Genomic DNA, 24,998 nt, shown 5'->3' with positions numbered 1-24,998 from the left:
AAACATGATTCAGCAATTATAGTCTTAGGTATACACCCGAGAAAAATGAAAACATATGTCCACACAATAACTTACACATGGACGTTCATTGCAGCATTACTCACAGGAGTCAAAAAGTGAAAACAACCCAACTGTCCATCAAAGTAGCGAACAGAGAAAATGTGATAAATCCATAGAAGGGACGCTCATCTGACGATAAAAACAAAGTACTGACTGACATGTGCTAGAACATAAATGAACCCTGAAAACATTATGCTATGAAAAAAAAAACTGTCACAAAAGACCATTGTGTATGATTCTCCTTATATGAAATGTCCAGAAATAGGCACATCTATAGAGACAGCACGTACAGTAGTGGTCGCCAGGCGCTAGGGAAGACAGGGCTTGGAATTAACAGGCAAGGAGTAAGAGGTTTCTTTTAGGGGTTACGAAAAGGCTCTAAAACTGATCTGCTGATGGCTCTACGAATACACTAAAAGCTCTTGACTTGTATTTTCAAATGGGTGAATTGTACGGTATATGAATCAGATCTCAATAAAGCTTTTCCAGAAAAAAAAAAACAGAAATGAACATTTAAACAATAATTATGTTATATGTTTACTGGGTCTCCCTCTGATAAACTCTCCTGGATAGGAGTCTTTGTCCATCTTATAACCCCCTCACCTTCCCAAGGGTGGTAAAAGGACCAACACAAAGTCGATTATTAATAACAGACAATCGCCTCCTAGTAAAGCTGCTGTAAAATGAACTTCTGGGGGGAAAAGTTTGTTTCCAGTCTGACTTTCATGTTTAAGTCAGAGATGCTCTCCTACACTGAATCTCTCTCCTCCCCAGATATGCGCTAAGAATTTATGAAGAAATTTAAATCGCTACATGCTTCAAAAGTACCTTCTACTCAGTGCTTCTACCCAGACCAAAGGAAACCAGACTTAAAGATACTGGTTAGAGATACAGACTTAAAAATTCACCTTGGGCATTCTGGAAGACTTCCACTCTCTCAATTCTGGCTTCAGGGTCTACACATGAGGCGACTGTGTTTTGCCAGCAGGTGTCGCTGTCTAACTTTTGATCTGTAAGTGCGGAACTTCAAATTCACCTAGTTGCCAGGAGGTGGCGCATTAACTCCCCTTATGCATAGTATGAGCTACACATAAAGAGCAACTTTCTTCCAATACAGTCCAGAGGAGAGAAAAAAAGAGTAACTGCACAGCGGAAAAACCTGACAAGCATTACCTCAAAAGATGTGAACGAGATTAACATCAACAGTGATAAATACCGTTAATGACAGTATGTACCCTAGACATGATACAATGAGGATTGTACTTAACCTCTGTGCTTTTCTTCCACAAGACACTTCACGCCTGGCTAACTGCGAGGAAAACACCAGACAAATCTCACCTGAGGGACATTCCACAAAATGCCTGACCAGTACTCCTCAAAGCTATCCAGGTCATCCCAAACCAGGGAAGCCTGAGAAACCGTCACAACCAAGAACGGCCTGGGACTAAGGAGACACGACAGCTAAATGTAACGTGGTACTGGTTCGTTATTTGTGACGAATGTGCCATGCTAACAGGAAATGTCAATAATGAGCAAAACTGGCTGTGAAGCCTATGAGAGCTCACTGTACTGTCTTCTCAATAATTCTGTAAATCTGAAACTGTTCTAAAACAAAAGTCTATTTAAAAAAATTCACTAGCCGCCAATTTTGCCAAATTAATATTTTTAAGGAATAGTTTCAACTGCTTACAAACTATACGCTTTTTTTTTTTCTTTTGGCATGTCTTTAAGTGATCAGAAGAAGGAAAAGGAAAAGCTTAGAATTCAAGAGCAGAGGGAATGGGAGTGGGGGGTGGGGGGTGGGGGGTGGGGTTTATTCTCATCACAGCAGTAGTAACATGGCCACTTCTGCCTGAAAATTAAGAAAACTGCCAGTGTTCACAGCAGAGTCAGCCTCTTCCAGCCGTGAGGGGATGACTGGAAGAAGCAGTAGGCAGTGCTGAGAAGTCACCCAGCCAAGGTTTTTCCTGAAACATAAAGCCCTGCTGAAGTGTTTCATGACCCAAATTTCCCCAAAGCCCCAAAGCTCAAGAAACATCTAGGATCTAAATAGTTATTTATACTTCAAAAAGAAAGTAGTCAGAGAAGTACTCCACATGTATGCTGATTTTAAGTAGTCTTTTAAATCTTATTTGCTCTAGTTTTTTTTTTAATGTGCAACTGAACTGAAATGAAAGTAACGGATGAGTAGTATGATTCTTCAATAAATAGAGTTAGACAGCTTTGGGTTTGTTGTTTTGAAGGAAAAGCTATGGTTGATGGATTGTGTGCTAGATTCCTGCTCCCTGAATTACCCACGTCTAAAGAAAACCCAGCCAGCTGTAATCTGAGGCATCTTTCTCCACCTGGTGGCAGCTCTCCAAACCTCAGAACTGTATCTAGGAAGGGTGAAACAGCCAGCCTTTGAGGCGGCAGCAAATGAGAACTAGGACTCTTCATACCTAAAAAAAAAAAATCTCCTTGTCACAAGGAATATGAAAATCTACCCCACTCCACCCAAGAAACCAGCATACTGTATAGCAGATCAGAAGTCAAAACCCAAAATGTGAACTAATTATACAGCACCCACAAAATGAACAGTTGATGAGTGGACTTGGTATAAAATGTAAGGCAGTGCTGGCCCATAATTTGAGGGGTGAGAGTTGAGTGAACAGGAAAGAGAAAGAAGGAAAAGTGAGTAACAAGCTGTACTGACTTAGTACCTACGGGAATGAGATGAGTGGGCTGGGATTCTTCCAGTTTGTTCCTCAACCAGTCAAAATCCTGGTATCTTCGACGGACAGAATATTCTGGCAGGTCAAACTCCACCCGAGTACTCTGCAGATGAGAAGAGCAGAACACAATCAGGGTAAGGAAAAAGCAGCTGTCTTGGCAGAAGGGAAGGAAAAAAGCTCTTTCTGGATAACCTAACTGGGCTGTTAGAACACACTTTCCTTCCACCTAACACGCTAGCCACACGGCAGGGCTTACCAGGATGGAATGACGAGTCTAGGCGTGGGGTCCAGTTAAACATTTCAGGGATCCATACGGAAAATGTCGAGGTTTCAGACCCCTCCCTCAGGAAATGGAACTATCCCCCAGAATTGTGTTTAGAAAACATTTGATTAATCTTCTCCAAGCTTAACTTTGAAAATTTCTTTTAGTAGATCCCTGGAGAAGAAAATGGCAACCCACTCCAGTATTCTTGCCTGGAGAATTCCATGGACAGAGGAGCCTGGCGGGCTACAGTCCGTGGGGTTGAAAAGAGTCGGACACGACTGAGTCTCTCACACACACACACACACACACACACACACACACACACACACACACACACACACACACACACACACACACACACACAGCGTAATTCCACTTAGAATCTTGCTTACTGAATCCAAATCTGTGACTCTGTTAAAAAAATATATATGTACATTTCCACCTTCTGCTAAATATGCTGACAAGTTTTGCCAAAGGCAGAGTAAAAACAAAAAGTAGAGACAACAGATTACCTGCCCATTTAGGAACCAGATTAGATGAAAATAGAAAAGGTTTCGCCTACTCTGCCATATCCTACCAGGACCATAAGCCTGAAACTATACTGCATTTCAGATGATTTTTTTTAACCTAGAAGGAAACAATACTAAAATATCATTGTATGGCAGAGAAAATATTAATCACATCCCCTTCCCTGAATTTAAGGTTTCTGAAATGTGATTTCAACATTTAACAACAAAAACCAATACTAAATAAAATGAATTTATATCAAAGCAAGATTGTTATACATTAATTAGTCCAAACCAAAATTATGTCTCAGATACATCACTTTTCCCTATGAGGGTACTGACTATATGACAGTCATAGTTCTCAGAATTTAAGGCACAAAATAAAAATGGCTCGAGCTATCTTTTTCAAATTTATTGAAATCTTTCACATCAAAAGTCTGTTTTAATCCATGGCACCAAAAAATCTCCAAAACAAACAAACAAGAGTCATCCATCACAGAGGCAGCCAATGATCAGCTCTGGCATCAAAAATTATGATTTCATCCTCCCCAGAAGCCAGGCTCACAGACTGAGCAAAACTGTGAAGCCAAAGGACTCGATTTTGGACTAAACCCCAACTTACTCTTTCTGCCTCTTTTCCCCTTTTCAAAGTTCTGCACACCAGCGATGCCCATGAAACACAACCTTCCCCTGTGAAGCAGAGGTAAGGGCGGCAAACATGGGCACATTTGTTTAACTTAGGCATTTATGGTTTATCAGAAGATTCCCGGAAGGAATTAGTGTTGTAGAACTAGAGAGAGAGAGAGAGGAGAAAGAAAAAGCTTAAATCTAAATCACTATTTATGAATCTTTAGGCACAAGGGTGACAGAAACATGGGCAGTAGCCTGGCACTTTGATGTGAAGAGCCAACTCATCAGAAAAGACCCTGATGCTGGGAAAGATTGAAGGCAAGAGGAGGAGGGGGCGGCAGAGGACAAGATGGTTGGATAGCATCACTGACTCAAAGGACATGAGTTTGAACATGGGGAGATAATGGAGGACAGAGGAGCCTGGTGTGCTTCAGTCCATGGGGTCACAAAGAGCTGGACACGACTGAACAACAACAAGAAGAGTGACAACAAGGCCAGGGGCAGGAGCAGTCCCGGCGGCTCTGGAACAGCACCAAGGCTCCCAGAGCTTCGGCTCCCTCAACGGGAGGGAAGCAGTTGGAATGGAAGTTCTTCAAGACCCTGCAGAGTGCCCCCAACAGCCTCTGTCTGGGGACTTGCCAATGATTATGGGCTCATGAGAAGTAGATTTTGAAAGATGACAAACTAATGCAACTCATTTTCGTTGTAAACAGAACTGGTAAAAGGGCTCTGCTTTCTGCCCTCCTAAGTGGTACATGATATCAACTGGTTGTTCCTCTTTACTATAGTTTGCAAAACCATTTCACTGAATTATAGTCTATGTAACATTTCTACTCTAACTTTGAAATCAATCTTTGATAACCACAAAAAGCAGTATGTATGATGAAACACAAGTTTTATTTCTGCTGTAAGGAATTTTACTTTCAGGCAATTGCTTTTATTTTTATTTGTTTGTTTTTCCTTCTTATTTAGACTAGACACATTTATTTTAAAACTTCAGGAAAATTAAAAAATTATAAAATAAAAACCATAACCCCTCTAAACAGGGAAATGCAATTATATTATGGTTTCCATGTTTTTTTCTATGCATAGTCACTTATATTTTCTCTATCTCTTTAATACATCTTGGATATCCTTCTATACCAATAAGTTCAGACCTACATAATCATCTTTAATCCACATGGATATATCATAATTAAACCAAATAACCATTTAGGTTATTTCCAATTTTTCAATCAATAGATCATTACAGTATCACTGAGCAAGTGTTTCATAATCCTCTTGAAATTATGAAACAGTAAATATGAAAGATGAAAAAGCATACTTATTTTTAATCAACAAACTATTTCCAGATATAGACCAATTTATTTTCTAACCATATATTCTCAATAGTGGTTATCTTTGATGGAATTATAACTGAAAATAGTATATCTATTTTGTTTATTTAATGACTGTTTCAATTGAATATCCTTTAGAATACTTGTTGGCTGTACATTTTTCTTCTTTTGCTAGAGAAGTTTATTTTTAATTTGTGAGTCTAGTCTTTTCCATTTGTGAAAATGCTTTAGAGCCGCTTAACCTATCATAATTGCCAAATGGCTTTTACTACACGGAATTTTTTAAATTGTTAAATAGTCAAATTTATCCATCTTTTCCCCTTTAGGGTTGCTACTTTTAGTGTCACTGGTAAGAAGGCTATCCTCATTGTAAGCTTTTAAAAATATCTGCCTGAATTATCTCCTTTATTTGTGGCTTGTGTGTGTGTGTGTGTTCAGTCAGTCAGTCATGTCCGACCCTTTGCAAACCCATGGACTGTATCGCCCACCAGGCTCCTCTGTCCATGGAATTTTCCAGGCAAGAATACTGGAGCAGGTTGCCACTTCCTACTCCAGGGGATCTTCCTCACCCAGGAACTGAACTCACATCTACTGCGTCTCCCGTATTGGCAGGCAAATTCTTTACCACTGTGCCACTTGGGAAGCTCCTTTATATATTTGTCTTTAATTGCTACTATTCTATGTCTAGGACTCTATCATTAGAAAATACTTTTTAAAATTGTGGGAAAGATATTTGTATAATGATGCTCACTGCAATATTATTTAAAATAAACTCAAAGAACCTATCTATCCAACAATTAAAAAAATGGTCAAGGAAATTATGGTATAATTATTCTACAGTTATCAGTAATCATGCCTACAAGACACTTTTAACAACAAAAATATAGTTTCAATATAGTTTTAAGAAAAAAAGCAGGATACGAAATTGTATATGATCTCTTTGGTATTAAAATTTTGGACATAAAAAATTAGAAGACAAATCTAGAACTGATAATGACAATTATCTATTTTACATTCAACTTTATTTCCAAATTTTCCAATATCCTTGTAAAATACTTCAATAGTCACAAACAAACCTGCTCATTTTAAATAATAACTCATTTAAGAACAGAGGACTTAAGAAATCAGTAAAACTTGTTTGATGCTTTGGAAAGCAGTAACACACAAAAAAATAATCATCATCATAAAACAGAAAGGATGCTCACACTTGCTGACCCAATATTTATTTTACTTATCTTTACCACTTCTTGTTCTAGAAAAGATATAGTGATACTTGGAATATGATCAAGTGACATAAATTAGAAGTAGGTGAGCAAGATAAAGGAAAAATAAGGACAGAAAGAAAAAGCAGAGCTGAGAACGAGGCTAGCAACATGCACTCACCTTGGAATTCGGCATGCTTGTTAAAACTGGGCCACAGACATCACTGTGAATTTCTGGAGGGAAATCTAGTCTGTCATAAGACACACAGTGCTCGTAAAATATGCAGGTCAATAAAACCCCAACTCTGAGTTTGTAGTAAAATTTTCCTCTGTGAAATTCAGGGTCTAACTTAGAAGGAAGGGTAAAGTACTAATAAATGTTTATCTCTATTTTCTAGTATCTGCAGTCAACAAAACGATGAAAAAGGAAGTGTACACCCACAATTCCATGAGAGGCGACCACTTCATACCTTACTGTGTTCCACAGTCTAGAATGTTCCACAGAGATGACAAGATCATGTGTACACACCTAAAGTCAGATCTACAAACAGACAACCGAGCACAAACGTGGCAATGAAGAATATCCATTTTCACCATTGCACCCTATGAATATCTCCTTGGTCATTCTTAAGCATCTCCACCCCATTTTGTTAACTCTGGAAGACCAAGCACAGAGCCACAGTAAAATCAATCACCCGGGAGCTCAGCCAGTCCCCTGGGCCTCACCTTCCCACTAAAGAATGCCTCTTTATTTCCTAGGGACTGATGGGCCCCGTGACTGTGGACTGAAGCTTCTCCCAAGAATTTTCATTAAATTCAAAATTTACAGTCCTTTCACTCTAGAGAGATTCAGTCTTTTGTAATAAATGCCATCCATCTAGGCCACAGCTGGATCCTAAGAAGCCTGAGTGACTCCCTCCCTGTAGAAAGGACCCCTTCCCTTATCAAATGGTAGCCAGCTCATCTCATTCCCGGAGAAGGCAATGGCACCCCACTCCAGTCCTCTTGCCTGGAAAAGCCCATGGGCGGAGGAGCCTGGTGGGCTGCAGTCCATGGGGCCGCTGGGAGTCGGACACGAATGAGCAACTTCACTTTCACGCATTGGAGAAGGAAATGGCAGCCCACTCCAGTGTTCTTGCCTGGAGAATCCCAGGGACGGGGAGCCTGGTGGGCTGCCGTCTATGGGGTTGCACAGAGTCGGACACGACTGAAGCGACTTAGCAGCAGCATCTCATTCTGCTTCAAAGCCCCGCGGCGCTCAGCACACCTGAAACACCTGAAGAGGCTTCTGGCCGCCTCCCTCTGACCTGAGCTTCCATTTACCTCCTCCTCAGATCTTCCCACCTAGTTCCCTGGGACTCCTGTTCCGTGTGTAATAACATCCTACAGTTCCCCGACCTGCTCAGATCCAGAGAGCCGGTTCTCCCCCAAGAAGACACGCCGCTCTCCGCCTTGCTGTGCCATCGGGTGGAAGGCTGCAGGCGTCCTCACATCTCACAGGCCTCTGAGAGCAAGACCGAGAGCCGCTGGCGACAGCCGGCTCACGCCTCCCACGGTCCTCCACGGCCGCCGGAAGTCCTTGAGAGGCTCACGCCGTCAGGACACAGGCCTCTCTGCCTCTCCTCACGCTGTCACCCGCGGACACTCGGCCCTTCTCCTGACTCCCTGACGGTACAGCTTCTCGGGCTTCGTAACTGGGCTGCCCCCAAGACCCAGCTGCTCCCACATACAACACTCACCTCTAAGCCAACAGCACCTCACCCCGTGCCCACGGCCTCTCCACAGATGCTGCCGTCACGCTGAAGTTCAGACATCTCCCTTGCTAACTGGCACCTCCAGACTCTTCCATTTCCCAGTACCCCTGCTTATTCAGCCTCGGGATCTACAGTTCCTGACAATCCAGCCACTCCTGTCTTTACTTTCTTCCTCATTCAGCTGTCAGTTCCATGATGAGTCACTTCAACCTCTTACCTGCCGATAGCCTAAACGCCCCTTCTAAGCTGCCATTCACACATGCATGTGTGCATGCCAAGTCGCTTCAGTCCTGTCTGACTCTGCGACCCTGTGGACTGTGGCCCTCCAGGGTCCTCTATTCACGGATTCTCCAGGCAAGAATACTGGAGTGGGTTGCCATGCCCTCCTCCAAGGGATCTTCCCAACCCAGGGATTGAACATGTGTCTCTTATGTCTCCTGCACTGGCAAGCAGGTTCTTTACCACTAGCGCCATCTGGGAAGCCCATCATTCATACAGCTCCAGCAAAAATGCAATCACCTACTGCCGCTTTTCCAGACTTAGCCACTGTCTGGAGGAAAAACAAAACCAGGGAAACACACTGAAACCATAAATTCTACAACTGGACCCGCAACACTGCCAAGCAATCTCTGGATACTTGCTTAGTCAATTCTCTTCCCCATTTCTCATGAGTTAATGCAAAGTTTTAAGTTTTGAAAGCTTCTAAGTCCCACTTCAAAACCTCCCCCTTCATTCTTTGTAAAGACTTGGTCATCTCTTCATGGGAAAACTGCAGATATAAGCAAAGAATCCCTCAACTTCCTGCCACAAAAAACTCCTACTTCCGTTTTTCCTCCAGAAACAATGGGAAAAGTAGGCCTCCCTCATCGGAGGCTGTTCCTTCCCCCAATTCTGCTCAGGGCTCTTTCCCCCCTCCTCCTCAGTGGCTTCCATCCTTAACTCCAACCTCTGACCCAGTTCTTCTCTACCAACACTGGCCACGTGGTACTTGTACAAGTCTCTTCCATCCTAACAAAATGCCTCTCCCCTCAAAGCCACAACCCCACTACACCACTGGTCTTTCTCTCATTGACTTTCATGGCAAACGGGGTGCTGTACCACCACCGCAGCAAAACTGCTCTCACCTTAGTCATCAACAGCCTTCTCATCATTAAATCTAACACTCATTTTGTAATCCTTATATATAACTTGACCTCAGCAGCATTTAGCCTCTGTTGACCACTGAAGCATTTGAAGAGAGGAATTAATTGGGGCATAAGCCTTGGGCTCCAAAATCACTGCAGATTGTGACTGTAGCCATGAAATTAAAAGATGCTTGAAAGAAAAGTTACAACAAACCTAGACAGCATATTAAAAAGCAGAGACAACACTTCGCTGACAAAGGTCCGTATAATCAAAGTTATGGCTTTTCCAGTAGTCATGTACGGATGTGAGAGTTGGACCATAAAGAAGGTTGAGCACCAAAGAACTGAAGCTTTTGAACTGTGGTGCTGGAGAAGACTCTTGAGAGTCCCTTGGACTGCAAAGAGATCAAACCAGTCCATCCTAAAGGAAATCAGTCCTGAATATTCATTGAAAGGACTGATGATGCTGAAGCTCCAATACTTTGGCCCACCTGATGGGAAGAGCCAATTCATTGGAAAAGACCCTGATGTTGGGAAAGATTGAAGGCAAAAGGAAAAGTGGGCGAGAGAGGATGAAATGGTTGGAGAGCATCACCAACTCAATGGACATGAATTTGAGCAAACTCTGGGAGACAGTGAAGGACAAGGAGACTGGCCTGCTGCAGTCCATGGAGTCGCAAAGTCCGTGGAGTAGGCCACGACTTAGCAACTGAACAACAAAAAAGTTTAGTGATGACTATCTGGTGATGCGATAACAGTCAAGAAGAGGATGGCTTCTAAAGGGAGCAGCAGGCACCTCTCTATTTCTAACACCCAATGTACCTGCACTTCATCATCAATTTCAAACAGTCAGGCCATGGTAGCAGACACCACAGTGCTGGCGGAGTGGGGGTGGAACTTTCTGGAAAAGTATGTCTTTTTGAAAGCACGGACTTCCCTGGTGGCTCAGACTGTAAAGCGTCTGCCTACATTTCAGGAGACCCGGGTTCAATCCCTGGCTTTGGAAGATCTCCTGGAGAAGGAAATGGCAACCCACTCCAGTATTCTTGCCTGGAAAATCCCATGGACGGAGGAGTCTGGTAGGCCACGGTCCATAGGGCCACAAAGAGTCGGACACAGCTGAGCGACTTCACTTTTGAAAGCACAGCACGAGACAGATCTGGGTTTAAGTTTTAACACATGTTAGGTGCACGTCTTTGAGCAATTTTCTCAATATCACTGTGTCTTAGATTCCTCATTTGCAGAAGTAAGAATACTATCAGTACCTACTTCCTTGAGGATTAACTGATGATATATTTAAGGCACTTAGCACAAAATAAATGACAGCTCATCCACAGAATGGAATACTGCTGCACTCTTAGAAATGATAGCATAAAAGTGTGCTCACTGGCATTTACTAGAAGAGAAAGAAATTTGCAACATATTAAGTGAATTGGCCACTTGCAAAATACTCATTTTTGTGAATGGATAGAGACAAATAGTTCAGAAAATTCCAAATTATTATTTCTGGCTGTTGAGCTTCTGTTCTTTTATTTTATTGTTTTAACTTACTTGAGTTTTTTAATTTCTCTGTAATGAGCACATATTAGTTATATAAAATTTGAAGGGTTCCAACTGAAAAAAAAAAAAAAAGTACAGCATGTGGGAAATGCTCAGCAATTCTCTATTATGATGATGTTATCTTCTAGAGGTTGCAGAGAAAACTGCTAGGATCTGCCGGCCCTGAGAAGGCTGCTCTCCACAAATGGAGAGATAAGATACCCATGACTTAAACCTGGGTGGGGAACACTTTGCCTGCTTTGGCTCCCAGCCCTAGGTTCATCTGAGCTCAGGAAAAGCAACTCTGTACTTTGGTCAGTTTTTGTCATCAAAAATCTGAACTAGGCCTGGGAGTCAAAGCAATAAAGTATTTGTACAACCTCATCCTCGAACCATTAACTCTGCTTGATAATCTCAGCAGGAGTGGGGGTCTCAGACAAAAGCAGGTGTTTGGGAACCTGTGTTGCCATCTGTCCCCTCTCTCAGCCCCAAACATCCCTCAGATCATGCAGTTCAGTCACTCAGTCGTGTCCGACTCTTTGCAACCCCATGAACCACAGCACGCCAGGCCTCCCTGTCCATCACCAACACCCAGAGCTTGCTCAAAATCAAGTCCATCGAGTCGGTGATGCCATCCAACCATCTCATCCTCTGTCGTCCCCTTCTCCTTCTGCCTTCAATCTTTCTTTCCCAGCATCAGTCTTTTCCAATAAGTTAGTTCTTCACATCAGATGGCCAAAGTATTGGAGTTTCAGCTTTAGCATCAGTCCTTCCAACGAATATTCAGGACTGATTTCATTAAGGACTGACTGATTTGATTATCTCTTTGCCATCCAAGGGACTCTCAAGAGTCTTCTCCAACACTATGGTTCAAAAGCATCAATTCTTCAGCACTCAGCCTTCTTTATGGGCCAACTCTCACATCCATACATGACTACTGAAAAAACCATAGCTTTGACTAGATGGACCTTTGTCGACAAAGTAATGTCTGCTTTTTGAAATGTTGTCTAGGTTAGTCAAAGTTTTTCTTCCAAGGAGCAAGCGTCTTTGAATTTCATGGCTGCAGTCACCAACTGCAGTGATTTTGAAGCCCAAGAAAATAAAATCTGTCACTGTCATTGTTTCCCCATCTATTTGCCATAAAGTGATGGGACCAAACGCCATGATCTGAGCATGATCTTTTTAAATGTGGAGTTTTAAGCCAATTTTTTCACCCTCCTCTTTCACTTTTATCAAGAGGCTCTTTAGTTCCTCTTCACTTTCTGCCATAAGGATGGTGTCATTTACATATCTGAGGTTATTGGTATTTTTCCCGGCAACTTTGAATCCAGCTTGTACTTCATCCAGCCCAGCATTTTGCATGATGTACTCTGCATAAATAAGCCGGGTGACAAATATACAGCCTTGAAGTACTCCTTTCCCAATTTGGAACCAGTCGGTTGTTCCATGTCCAGTTCTATCTGTTGCTACTTGACCTGCATACAGGTTTCTCAGGAGGCAGGTATGGTGGTCTGGTTTTCCATCTCTTTAAGAATTTTCCACAGATTGTTGTAATCCACACAGTTAAAGGCTTTAGCGTAGTCAACAAAGCAGAAGTGGATGTTTTTTTTTTAATTCTCCTGCTTTTCCTATGATTCAATGGATGTTGGCAATTTAATCTCTGGTTCCTCTGCGTTTTCTAAATCCAGCTTGAACATCTGGAAGTTATCAGTTCATGGACTGCTGAAGCCTGGCTTTGAGAATTTTGAGCATCATTTTGCCAGCATGTGGACTCCCCTGGTGACTCAGATGGTAAAGCGTCCGTCTACAATGCAGGAGACCCGGGTTCAATCCCTGGGTTGGGAAGATCCCCTGGAGAAGGAAATGGCAACCCACTCCAGTACTCTTGCCTGGAGAATCCCATGGACAGAGGAGCCTAGTAGGCTACAGTCCATGGGGTTGCAAAGCATTGGACACGACTGAGTGACTTCACTTTCTTTCTTTCCTTCTTTCCCTTCCTTTCCTTCCCTCTTTCTTTCTTGCCAGCATGTGAGAGGAGTGCAATTGTGCAGTAGTTTGAGCATTCTTTGGCATTTCCTTTCTTTGGGATTGGAATGAAAACTGAAATTTTCTAGTCCTGCGGCCAGTGCTGAGTTTTCCAAATTTGCTGACATATTGAGTGCAGCACTTTCACAGCATCAGGTTTCAGGATTTGAAATAGCTCAGCTGGAATTCCATCACCTCCACTAACTGTTTGCAGTGATGCTTCCTAAGGCCCACTTGACTTCATACTCCAGAATATCTGGCTCTGAGTGAGTGATGACACCATCATGATTTTCTGAGTTATAAAGATCTTTTTTATGTAGTTCTTCTGTGTGTTCTTGCACCTTTTCTTAATATCTTCTGCTATTAGGACCATACCGTTTGTCCTTTATGGTGCCCATCTTCCCCATGAAATGTTCCCTTGGTATCTCTAATTTTCTTGAAGAGACCTCTAGTCTTTCCCATTCTATTGTTTTCCTCTATTTCTTTGCACTGATCACTGAGGAAGGCTATCTTATCTCTCCTTGCTATTCTTTGGAACTCTGCATTCAGATGGATATAGACTTCCTTTTCTCCTTTTCACATATCCCTAAGCATCCCCACTCCAGTACTCTTGCCTGGAAAATCTCACAGACAGAGGATCCTGGTGGGCTGCAGTCCATGGGGTCGCAAAGAGTTGGACACGACTGAGCGACTTCACTTCACTCACTTCAAGCATCCTTTCTTTTTTTTTTTTTTTTTTGGTCTTGTTTGATTTCACATCAAGCATCCTTTCTATATAACACTCAGAAAGAAGGCTCCAGATAAATCACCAAGGTATTAAACCTGGTGTCGCTATTTGAAACAGGAGAAGAACAGGACTCTGGTTTGAGGTCAGAAGTGGAATTCACAGTAAGAAACAAGAACTGATCCTCACAACAAGCTCAGCCTTGAGGTGTTGTCCTTGAAGCCCAGGGAAAATGTGGGACTGGAACTTGGAAGAGATTATCCTGAGATAATCTTGACTTAAGAGAAAATAAAATAACCCCAGGAAAACAGAAGTAAGAGAACAACAGAGAAAGGAGCCACGGGAGGGCAGAGAGGAGGCAGAGGACAGCGTGGTGAGCTGCAGAACCGCGTCAGCCCAAGAAGGCACACTGCAGGCGCGGGACAGACGGGCAGGGAAGCGCCAGAACAGGCGGGCACCGCTGTGCCAGCAAGGTGGTCCCCTTGTCATTCAGCTGTTTAGAGCACAAATTCAAGAAAACCAGGTTTTACATTTCACTGACTACAGGCTAAAAAATAAGCTGACCCCAGGGTGAAAAATGCCGACAAATGTACATATAGTCAAAGTTCTGGTTTTTCCAGGGCTTCCCTGGTGGCTCAGTGGTAAAGAACCCACCTGCAATGTAGGAGACGCAGGTTCGATCCCTGGGTGGGGAAGATCCCCTGGAGAAGGAAATGGCAACCCACTCCAGTATTCTTGCCTGGGATGGACAGAGGAGCCTGGCTGGCTACAGACCATGGGGTCTCAAAGAGTCAGACATGACTTAGCGATTGAACAACAAGGGGGAAAAAACAAGTAACTAGAAATGATTCAAGGGAATACACGTATCAACCTAGGACCTCCGAGGACATAATACACATCGAAGCACTTAGCGATGCTGAGGAATATTACCTAGTGGCAGAAGAGATGGGGGAAAACTGTGTTAGCACACGTGCATGTACACACACACAAATTTTCAGATGTCAACCACTGCAGAAAAGCCCAGGCACATGTAACACAGTGGCACATGGCAGAAAGTCAGTAAATATTAGTGCCCATCCTTTTTTGACATCAAGTCTAATGACACCAAATTAAAATCATGGTCTCATCACAGAGCTTCGGGTTGATACAATGACTCATAGATTTAAAGAGATTCTGGGACTTCCCTGGCAGCCCAGGGGGTTCAGGTTCAATCCCTGTTTGGGGAACTAAGATCCTACATGTTACACAGTGCAGCCAAAAAAAAAAAAAAAAAAGAGAGAGAGAGAGAGAAAGTAATGAGATATTAACGTGTTAAACACTACCACCATAGAAAGTAAGTGTCTTATTTCCATGACTAAATTTGGAAGACTGGAGTCACAGTTTCTCATGCATTTTAAGATAAAAGAAAAAACTCACATATAACCCTTTTAAATCTGAATATATCCACTCTCTGAAAGAGCTGTACCCACAACTGTGATAAAGGTGAACACAGTCGTGCAGAGGGAGGGAAAAGGAGAAGGCAGGGATCAGGGCGGGAGGACCACTTCTCCAAGACAGGGCACACCAGATGGGAGAGAACAAGGGGACCTACCTTGGTGGTGATCCTGTACGTGATGTAGGTCTCCATCGTACAGACGTGCTTCTTAGGATCATCAACCGTGACAAAGAGGTCTCTGGTCTCACCGTCCATGTCATCATCAAGCTGCAGTCTGTTGAGCAGGGACGATGAAGAAGCTGGGCTCGCAGTGCCCGCCGGAGTCCCGCCATTCGGCAAAATGAGATCCTGGGGGAAGAGAAGGATCACCTTACACGTGAGCTGAAACGCTCTCCTAGGGAACAGCAGGGCAGGCGGCTGGTGCAGCCAGACCAAGAAACACCTCCAGACACAAAAATAACTTAAAAGAATCTGATCCTCTCCTTTCTGAACATTTCTTACGTGAACAGAGTCTTTTATGACCACAAGAAACACACGACAGGCAGCGCTCTCCACCAAATCCTGTTGATTCATCTCCCAGCGCTGCAGGAACCAATGGTTCGGGGACGGAGAACCTTTAAGAGTCACCTGCATCGTCAGACTTGGACAGAGAAGGAACTCCTGAGCACACCACATTCTTTCATTTCCCCACTTTCTCAAGACCTTCACTTGGGCCCAGGTGAACATTAAAGGGCCAGAACCCTCTTAAATACCTAACACATTTGAAAACTCAACCAACCGTCACGAAGAGATAATTAAACATTACATACCCAGAATAAGTTCACACCACTACCTATTAAGCATGCTTCCCAGAAAACTGAATCTATATCCTGAACAAAGCTCTAGATACAGCATCAATTTACAGGAAACACAGAGGAGTGAGGAACATGTTAAAACAATCTCTAAGGATGTGATAAGCAGAATCTACACTATGTGAAACTAAAGAGAACTAAAGATCCAGTTTCTTCAATAAATAAACTGCAAGGAAAAAAAAGAGAAAGAGATAGAAAGAACACCTATAGATGTAAAGAAATTTAAGAGATCTATCAACAATTGCAATGGGTCCTGATTAAAACACAGGGTTAAAACATTTTTGGATATTCAGGGAAATTTTAATATCAAATAATTATTTGATGACATGAAGGAATTATTAGGTGTGGTAATGGAAGTATGATGATTTTACAAAGTCTTCATCTTTTAGTAACATGTAACTATGGTATTCATAGATTAAATGATAGAATGTGTGGTGTTAACATTTGTTTTAAAATAATTAAGGACAGATAGGTGGGTAATGGGCTTCCCTGGGGGCTCAGTCAGTAAACAAACTGCCTGCAAAGCAGGAGACCCGGGTTCAATCCCTGGGTCAGGAAGATCCCCTGGAGAAGGGACTAGCCACCCACTCTAGTATTCTTTCTTGCCTGGAGAATTCAACAGTCAGAGGAGTCTGGTGGGCTACAGTCCATGGGGTCACTTACAAAGAGTCAAGATGCACCAATGTTGATCATTATTGAAGCTGGTACTTGCAGATTCATTATAAAGTCTCTCCTCTTCCATATTTGTTTAAAATTTCCCACAATAGAAAAGCTTAAAGGAGGTGGGGAGAGCAAGTACCAGCAAAGAAAGGGAAGGAAAGGTTAAAAACTCAGGGACTTCTTTCTTCTGAGGTCTCAGCAGGAAGCCACTTGAATCAATTATGTCCCTTTAATATCAAAAAAATATGCAGTCTTCCAGTTACCTTTTCTGCTTTTCTTCCAGTTGCCTTATGCTACTGCTGCTTTTCTGGTTTTAAGATTTGACAAGAGAACAAAACCCTGTCCTAGCAGATGCAAAAACCTCTGAATGTCACTTTGGAATAATTAGAAGGCAAAGACTAAGGAATATGGCAAGAAAATGACATGATACTAAGCAAAGGGCCTTGGTCAGGAAAGCGGAAAACAGATCACAGGCTGCAGGTGGAGAGGTGCTTTCCCCTGAATGATGTCTTCTTGTGTGCAGGCTGGATATGACTTAGCCCCCAGAGAAAAGAACATACAGGAAATGAAAAGTCAACCAAGCCATCATATCCACGAGCTCCAGCTGAACATGGCTCGTCTGGAACAAGGCAGAGAGAAGCACAGTCTGGGGTCAAGGGTAATGTCACCCAACTCAACGGGTGTCGGAAAGTAAACAAAAAAAGCACCTTCCTTTGTCTCCCTGACCACAGATAATTTAAACACATTCTTAACATACGCCATCAAAAATAGTTTTGTAATTACTGAAAGGGTACCATTTCACAGAAGGTACTCAATGGGAATGGACCCCACCCCTCCACTTCTCAGCCGAGCGGCTTGTTAGCTGGGAAGGCAGGCCCCTCGGCAGCTGCTCTGGTGTGGACCACAGAACCTTGATATAGCAGATCCTGCAAACTGCTTCCTCAGCACACTGGTGCCACGGGGCATGCAGTGTCCCTACCCCAGGGTCTAGGGATCCGTGAGAGGACATCTCTGGAGCTCTGAGACAACCATCACATCTTTATCTCCCCAGTAAATATTTAAACGCTGACCTCAGGCAAGACACTCAACCAGCATTGAGGGGCCCCCTCTGATTTTTTTTTTTTAATCAACTCTAGCTCACTGGGCCTCAGAAAAGCCTCATCACCTATAGCTAAACATTACACAAAAGAATTAAAGAATTCAAAACCTTTAGTCAGATAAGCCAACACCAGCTCAGACAGCAGTTTTCCACAGTCTGGTGTGAATTGATCCCGGAACTCACTATGCTGTTTCATATTCCTCATCATGGCTTGCACGGCACATACACACCCCTCTTTCTATGCACGGGGCTCCAAGGATCTCACAGGAATCTGCCCAAATGACCCCCTCTTGGAATCCTTCCTGGATCCACGCCTAGGCAGAACAGCCACTCCCTTCTCGATACCTTAAAGATACCTCCATGGAAGCAATTGTCATAGTTTTAATCATTTATTTACATATACAGCTTACCCACAAGCACTGTGCATCCCCGACAACTGTAACTGTGCCTTGTTTGTGAGTGTGTGTGTGTGATTATCTGCTTGTTTGCAGGTCCCCCCATGACTCCAGCCACCTCCCCTAACCTTTGCTCTGGGGACCTCAGTCAGTAACCCTCCAGGAACAGCCCACAAGAAGGTCTGAAAAGTCTTGGCCGGAGAGTGGGAACTTCAGTTCTCAAGCCAGTTAGTGGGGTTTGGGGAGGACAAGAGCACGTCAACCAGACCTTGTCACATAGCAGATTGTTTCCTTTAGACTACACGACCAGGAAAAACACCCGTACCTGTCCTACGAGGTGTTCCCTGGGGTGTTATTTGAGTATATACGCACAGTCAACGAGCGATGTGCCTGGAATCTCCTAAAAACGGAAGCTGCGGTCTTCGAGTTCCACGCCACACCTATGCACAGGGCCTCCACATTCCTATTTCACCGGCCCCTGCGTCAGCCTTGTGAGGGTAGCAGCCAAATACTCCACCAAGGAGGAAGCAGACTCGAAAAAGTTGAGGACTGTGTTCAAACGTATGGAAGCCAGTCACCACTCTGCGGAGTTGAGCCCAGGCTTCTGGGGTCAAGGGTGTGCTCAAGCTGAATCCCCTTTGTGCAGCGTTTCCCAACCCAACACTGACCCCTGTCTCCATCTCAGGCCATAAATCCTTCTAGGTAAACACAAAGTGTCTGTTTTTAAAGCAAGTCCAGGAACGCAAACATTTTCCCTGAGGGTCTGAATACACCTTATTCCCCAGATAACCCCTCTCAAGATACTGTCTCCATGAGGAACAAAGGTAAAGAGAATATATGAAAATCTTCGGAGGAAGGGCAGGGGGTCAGGTGGACGCAGTGACCTGACTCCTCTGTCCCAGAGTCCTCCGGCAGCGTGTCTGTGTCACGGAGACCTGAGCGAGTGCTGCGGAGAGCCGTGCCTTCGCAACCAATGTGAATTACAGGACGGGAGAAGGGAGACAGCCCCTCGGCTCAACTCAAAAGCCTCCTGTCTCCTTGCTGCTACCTTATGGTCAGTCCTCCTTACTGCCAGAATGTGCTCTGAAAAATGTCAATCAAAACACATCACACACACACATACACACACTGGCTCAAAACTCTCCAAGACTTCCATCCACTTACGTTCAGAATAAAATCCAGATTCCCTCCCATAACCCACCAGGGCCAGCATGATCTTGTCACTGTCTCTGACCTCCTTCCAGACATCCTCCCAGCTCATCCTGCTCTACACACTCTGGCCTTGGCTTATCCTGACCTCGGGGCCTTCATCCTTGCGGCTCATTCTGCCTGGACACGGCTCTCCCCACTCTGATCGCCACTGGGCTGGCTTTTCTCCTCGAACTGGTTTTTGCTCAAATGACACCCACTCGGAGAGGCATTCTCAGCCCACAAAAATCTAAAAACAGCCCTGTACCCCTCCAGCATTTTCCAGTCCCTTCCTGGCTTTATTTTCATCGCAGGACTCACCTCTCTCTGAAAATGTATTGCATATTAATTAATTATGTCTGACTCTCCACCAGTCCATAAGTTCCACAGAAGCAGAGACGTTGTCTTGTCCACCCCTCTGTTCTTTGACAGATAGTAGGTACTCAGTGAGAATTTGATGAATGAATGAGTTTTGGAAGTGATCCAACTCAATCTCTTGTCAATATAACGTACTCAATAAATGCCAGTTGAAGGAGACTGAAACAGGCCAACTTTGCCAGACTGCCTAGTTCCACCATTTACAAGCAGCATGACTTCAGCAAATTCCTAACCTCTCTATGTCCCAATTTCCTCACTTATAAAATGGTTATAATGAGATTGAGTTAACATATGGAGCAATTAGAACAGTACCTGGAACATGGTAGGCTCTGCATCATTATTAAAATACTTACACACACACACACACAGAAGTCAACTTGTCTGCACATATTCACGCATACCCTTATAGACGATGGGGCTGGGTTCACAGTAGACAATAGATGCTGCTGAAAATTAAAATTACACCTAGCGTCACAGTCCCTGCCCTAACCATATCTGTGTTAGTATTTCACTGTAACAATAAGTCTATCTACAGTAGCCCTTGTGAGAGTTACAACTACAGAGTTGACAAATAAATGAAAACTTCTCATTGCTCCAAACGATCAATTCTTACTATGCAATTTCAGTTATAAAAGAATTTCTTCTCCCAGCTTCCCCTTTTTACTTAGGAAGAGAAATACATAACTAGGCCACTCTGGAAACTACCCTTATTCAAAGAAATTCAGTTAAAAGATCCAACATCATGGTCAGCCAACCGCAAGACAGGTTATTAAACTAACAGAAGTCACCAGTAAAATTCTATTGCTATATTAAACACAGGGTTTAGAAAAGAAAGTGGTATGCATTAGGAGCCAATATGGACGTAATGAAAACAAGTCATGCTAAAATACTGCAATTTCTCTTTTTGATACTGTTAGAGAAATGTGGCCACCATGATGATCTAGTTTCAGAAAGTTAGTTAAGTAGCTCAGTTGTGTCCGACTCTTTGAGACCCTGTGGACTCTAGCCCACCAGGCTACTCTGTCCATGGGATTCTCCAGGCAAGAACAGTGGAGTGGGTTGCCATTTCCTTCTCCAGGGGATCTTCTTGACCCAGGGATCAAACCCAGGTCTCCTGCATTGTAGGCAGACGCTTTAATCTCTGAGCCACCAGAAGAACCTACCAAAGCTGCTCAAGGCATCCTGAACAAGAGAAGGGTCAGAGCAACAAGAACGTGCCTGCTTGCACTTTCATGAAGTCAGCTGCCCTGGGTGGGTCCACCAAGCGTAGAGGAGGCAAGATCACAGATTCTGAAAAGGCTGGACTCTACGAGATGAGTAGAGCACCTAAAACGGGGAGGAGGCCAGGCTACACTGGACCCAAACAACAAGAGGAACCAAGCCAAGTCTTCCTCACCGACTGTCCCTGACCCTGGCTTTCTTTCTTCTAGGGCTTCTTCCCACAGCGAGACCACTCAACTGACCTGTCAACTGGTCACTCAACTCAACCTACAGTTCAAGAAGACAAATGTAACATCAAGTGCAAACAGGGTATCCAGTTACTCACCTGTTCTGGTGAGAGGCAACTAGCAGGACTGTATTACCTTACTAGACCCAAGAAAACCGAAAAATCTATCCAGCCTATACTAACTCATCATTCAGACCCAAGGAAGCTGAAACTTGAGGAAAGCAACAGCCCTTAAGAGCAGAAAAATGTACACATTTGAAAAAGATTTATCCTGTGAAACAGTACACTCTAGTCCACATTTACTTTGCACTCTCATTTAAAAAGAAAAGTCAGCAGAAAGTAGAAGAGGGCATAAAAAAACTAAAGCATAAAATGAAAATAAACAGGGGACTCCCCTGGCAGTCCAGGGGTTAGGACTCTGCGCTTCCAAGGCAGAGGGCACGGGTTCAATCCCGGGTCAGGGAACTAAGGTCCTACATGCTGCTTGGCCAAAAAATGTTTTGCTTTTTTTTAATTTTCAAAGTTATAAATGAAACAAAAATTTAATTCTTCTAAAAGGTGAATTACATAAACTAAAACTTAGGAAGCCCGATCAATATAGAAAGAGTGAGGGGAAAAATCAGCAGGCAACAACAGTTTAGATCTTACTTCTATGTATAGTTATAAATTACAAGCATGTGCTATGAATAGCTATGTTAATATGCCTGTAAGTCTCTATGAATTTCATGACTTTGCAGGAAAATGTATGGCCAAGGACAAATTAAATTGAGGTAGAAAATCTAAACAAATAAATAACCTCAGAACTGTGGTCAGAGAACCTTTACCGAAAGGTGAGCTAAGTCCCAATGGCTTTACAGCTGAGCTCTGATGAGACTCAAGGAAAAAAGCTCTGTTTTGTTCAAACACTCCAAAACACTTCAAAAAATGAAGATGGTTTCAAATCATTTTATTATAGGAGTTACCTATGAAAAACTGAAAGTGTTAGTCACTTAGTCGAGTCCAACTCTACAACACCATGGACAGTAGCCTGCCAGGCTCTTCTATCCATGGAATTCTCCAGGCAAGAACACTGGAGTGGGTAGCCATTCCCTTCTCCAGGGGATCTTCCTAACCCAGGGATCAAACAGGGTCTCCTGCATTACACACACATTCTTTACTGTCTGAGCCATCATGGAATATCTGATATCAAAATAGTAGGACCAAAAAAAAAAATAGTAGGACAAAAAAAGGATTTTTTTATTAGATTAAGTGTAAACTTTGTCAATAAAATAACAGCAAATGGTACAGTAAAACAATTGTTTTTTAAAAGAAAGAAGAAAAATAATATATCAGGATTGATTCAAACATTCTCTAGGAAATAAAAATTTATTTAACATTAAAAAAGTTATAATGCTATGTATTATATTAACTGATCATTGTCAAATATAATCATGCCCACATCTGCCAAAATGTTTGTTGGCATCATTCACTGGTAAATATCACTCATTCCATTAAAATCTCTAATTAAGAAAAAAAAAAGGTCTCTAAATATGTTAAAGAGTATATATCAGAAAACATCAGCTGTGAACCTTGAAAACACTGCTCTAAGTGAAAGAAGCCAGACATGAAAGCCCACATGTATAATTCCATTTATCTGAAGAAGCCAGACAGGCAAATGAGAGAGACAGAAAGCAGACTTTTGGTTGCCAGGGGCTGGAGGTAAGAGGAAATGGGAGTGAACACAATAAATACGAGGCTTCTTTTCCAGGTGACAAAATAATCTGGAATTCAGCATTAATGACGGCTGCACAGTGCTCTGTGTACACTAAAAACCACTCAACTGTATAGTTTAAAATGATGAATTTTAGAGTACGTGAATTAGATCTCAGTAATATAGTTTTAAAGAAGGAAGTAATATGAAACCCTGAAGGCATGTCTATTAAGTTCAGAAACAAGACTCTGATACCTAATATCACCCCTTTATTCATGTTGCTCCGGAGACTTGAGCTAAAGCCACAAGGTCCGACAGGCCTCCATGCACTGGAATCATTCAAGCCAAACATGCAGTGACCTGCCACATCACTTTCTGGCAAAAGGCTGGTTTCTTCAAAAATTAATCTAAAACTGTGATACCCATAACAGGGAGAAAATGCATGCAAAGCATTTTAAAATGGTAAGTCTAAACCAACGTAAGGCATTTACTACATGGTTCAGCGACAAAAGGAGAGGACAGAAACCAAACCGTATGGTAGACTGTATTATCGTTTGCAACTATTCACTCCGTACCTTTAGGAGGATTATATACCCACACTATTGCCAAGTGACTGCCGCCAGGAAGGCTCATCCCCACTTCCTAAGTAACCTGTATCGGCCAATGGCGCATGAGCAAATGTGACCTACGCCAGATGGGAGCAGACACGTTAACAGCCACGCATGTTTCCATCAGTTCTCAAGGTTTCTTCCCTCCTCTGCTCTGAAACTAGCACGTGCCAAACAGGCTGAGCTTTCAGAACGGAGACTTGTGGAAAAGAGCCATAGCAACGGACTCATAGCCACCAACACAAAACTTGACCTAGAAATGAATGCTTGCTGCAAACCTCTGTATTTTGGGAGCTGTTCACTACCACAGCAAGGCTAATACATATAATTATAAAAATGGCTATGCAATTTATTCTGTGGCTGAGCTATGCAACACGAAGGACCTTAGTTACCCAACCAGGGATCAAACCCCCCTGCATTGGGAGTTCAGAATCTTAATCACAGGACCACCAGGGAAGTCCCAAAAATGTCTGTGTAATTTTTTTTTTAAATCTGGGTAGGAAATAGTGTATAAAGAACATGGAATTTTAAGAGGTATAGTTTTTTTTTTTTTTCTGCAGAGTTACATAAAATTCATCTTAACCATGTGACCTAAGTCCTAGAACTCTTACTTGCTCATCAGCAGTTCACTCTTCCTTCCTTTCCACCCCTGCCCTAGAATCGCATCTCCAATATTCTCCAAAACCTCCAAGGCTGCTTGCACAAGCGTCCCCAAGTTCCCACAGCCCAGCAGTCTGTGATGTCTAGGTTAGCATCTTCCCTGAACAGACTTACATTTTCCCACTTCGGATTCTGGAGCATTACTTATAAGGGAAAGACTCTTCTTTAGACACGGGTTAAGAGATCACTTTTAAGTATCTGTATGTTAATAAAGTCATTTCAAATGAAACGGTTTCCCCAACTTTTCTATTAGGAAAACTCCCTTCAAGTAAATTCCTCTACTGGACTGACCCAAAAGATGACCTCCGACAAGATTACAAATGAAGAGCAAGAGCCCACATCCACCTTCTCCAGCTCAGCTTCCAATGTTTACTACCAGCTGTCTCTAAGACTCTCCAGACATTCCTGCGATTTTTGGGAGGACAGGTTTATCTCCTACCCTCAGATGAATTTAAACATGATCTCTTTCCACCCTTCTAAAGATGGATCGTGAACCATCAACCACACAGTGAAACATCTAACACACATTAGTCAAAGTGCTGACACAGAGCCACGAGGATGCGACACCTGTGTTTAGATGACTCAATCTGGCTGGGCACGTGGCCACAAAAACCTCTACCTCTGATGCAAAACAATATGGGATACAATGGAGGTCCATGCAAAATGAAGGAGGCAAAGGCTGCTGCGGCAACTCGGGAGGAACAAGG

The 24,998-nt window shown here is 43.0% G+C and overlaps 1 protein-coding gene across 1 annotated transcript in view; it reads right to left on the bottom strand.

Annotated features, from left to right (window-relative positions):
• Positions 1-24,998, bottom strand: part of SNX30 (sorting nexin family member 30) — a 103,275-nt gene that overhangs the window by 41,690 nt on the left and 36,587 nt on the right. The window contains exons 2-3 of the mRNA XM_065946478.1: positions 15,472-15,663; positions 2,767-2,877 (exon numbers count right to left, since the gene is read on the bottom strand). Of these exons, the coding sequence (XP_065802550.1) occupies positions 2,767-2,877; positions 15,472-15,663 (303 nt within the window). The remainder of the gene's footprint in view (positions 1-2,766; positions 2,878-15,471; positions 15,664-24,998) is intronic.

This window comes from Muntiacus reevesi, chromosome 10 (genome assembly GCF_963930625.1).
Source record: "Muntiacus reevesi chromosome 10, mMunRee1.1, whole genome shotgun sequence".
Classification (NCBI taxonomy): Eukaryota; Metazoa; Chordata; class Mammalia; order Artiodactyla; family Cervidae; genus Muntiacus; species Muntiacus reevesi.
This window is presented reverse-complemented; position numbering and strand designations above follow the sequence as displayed.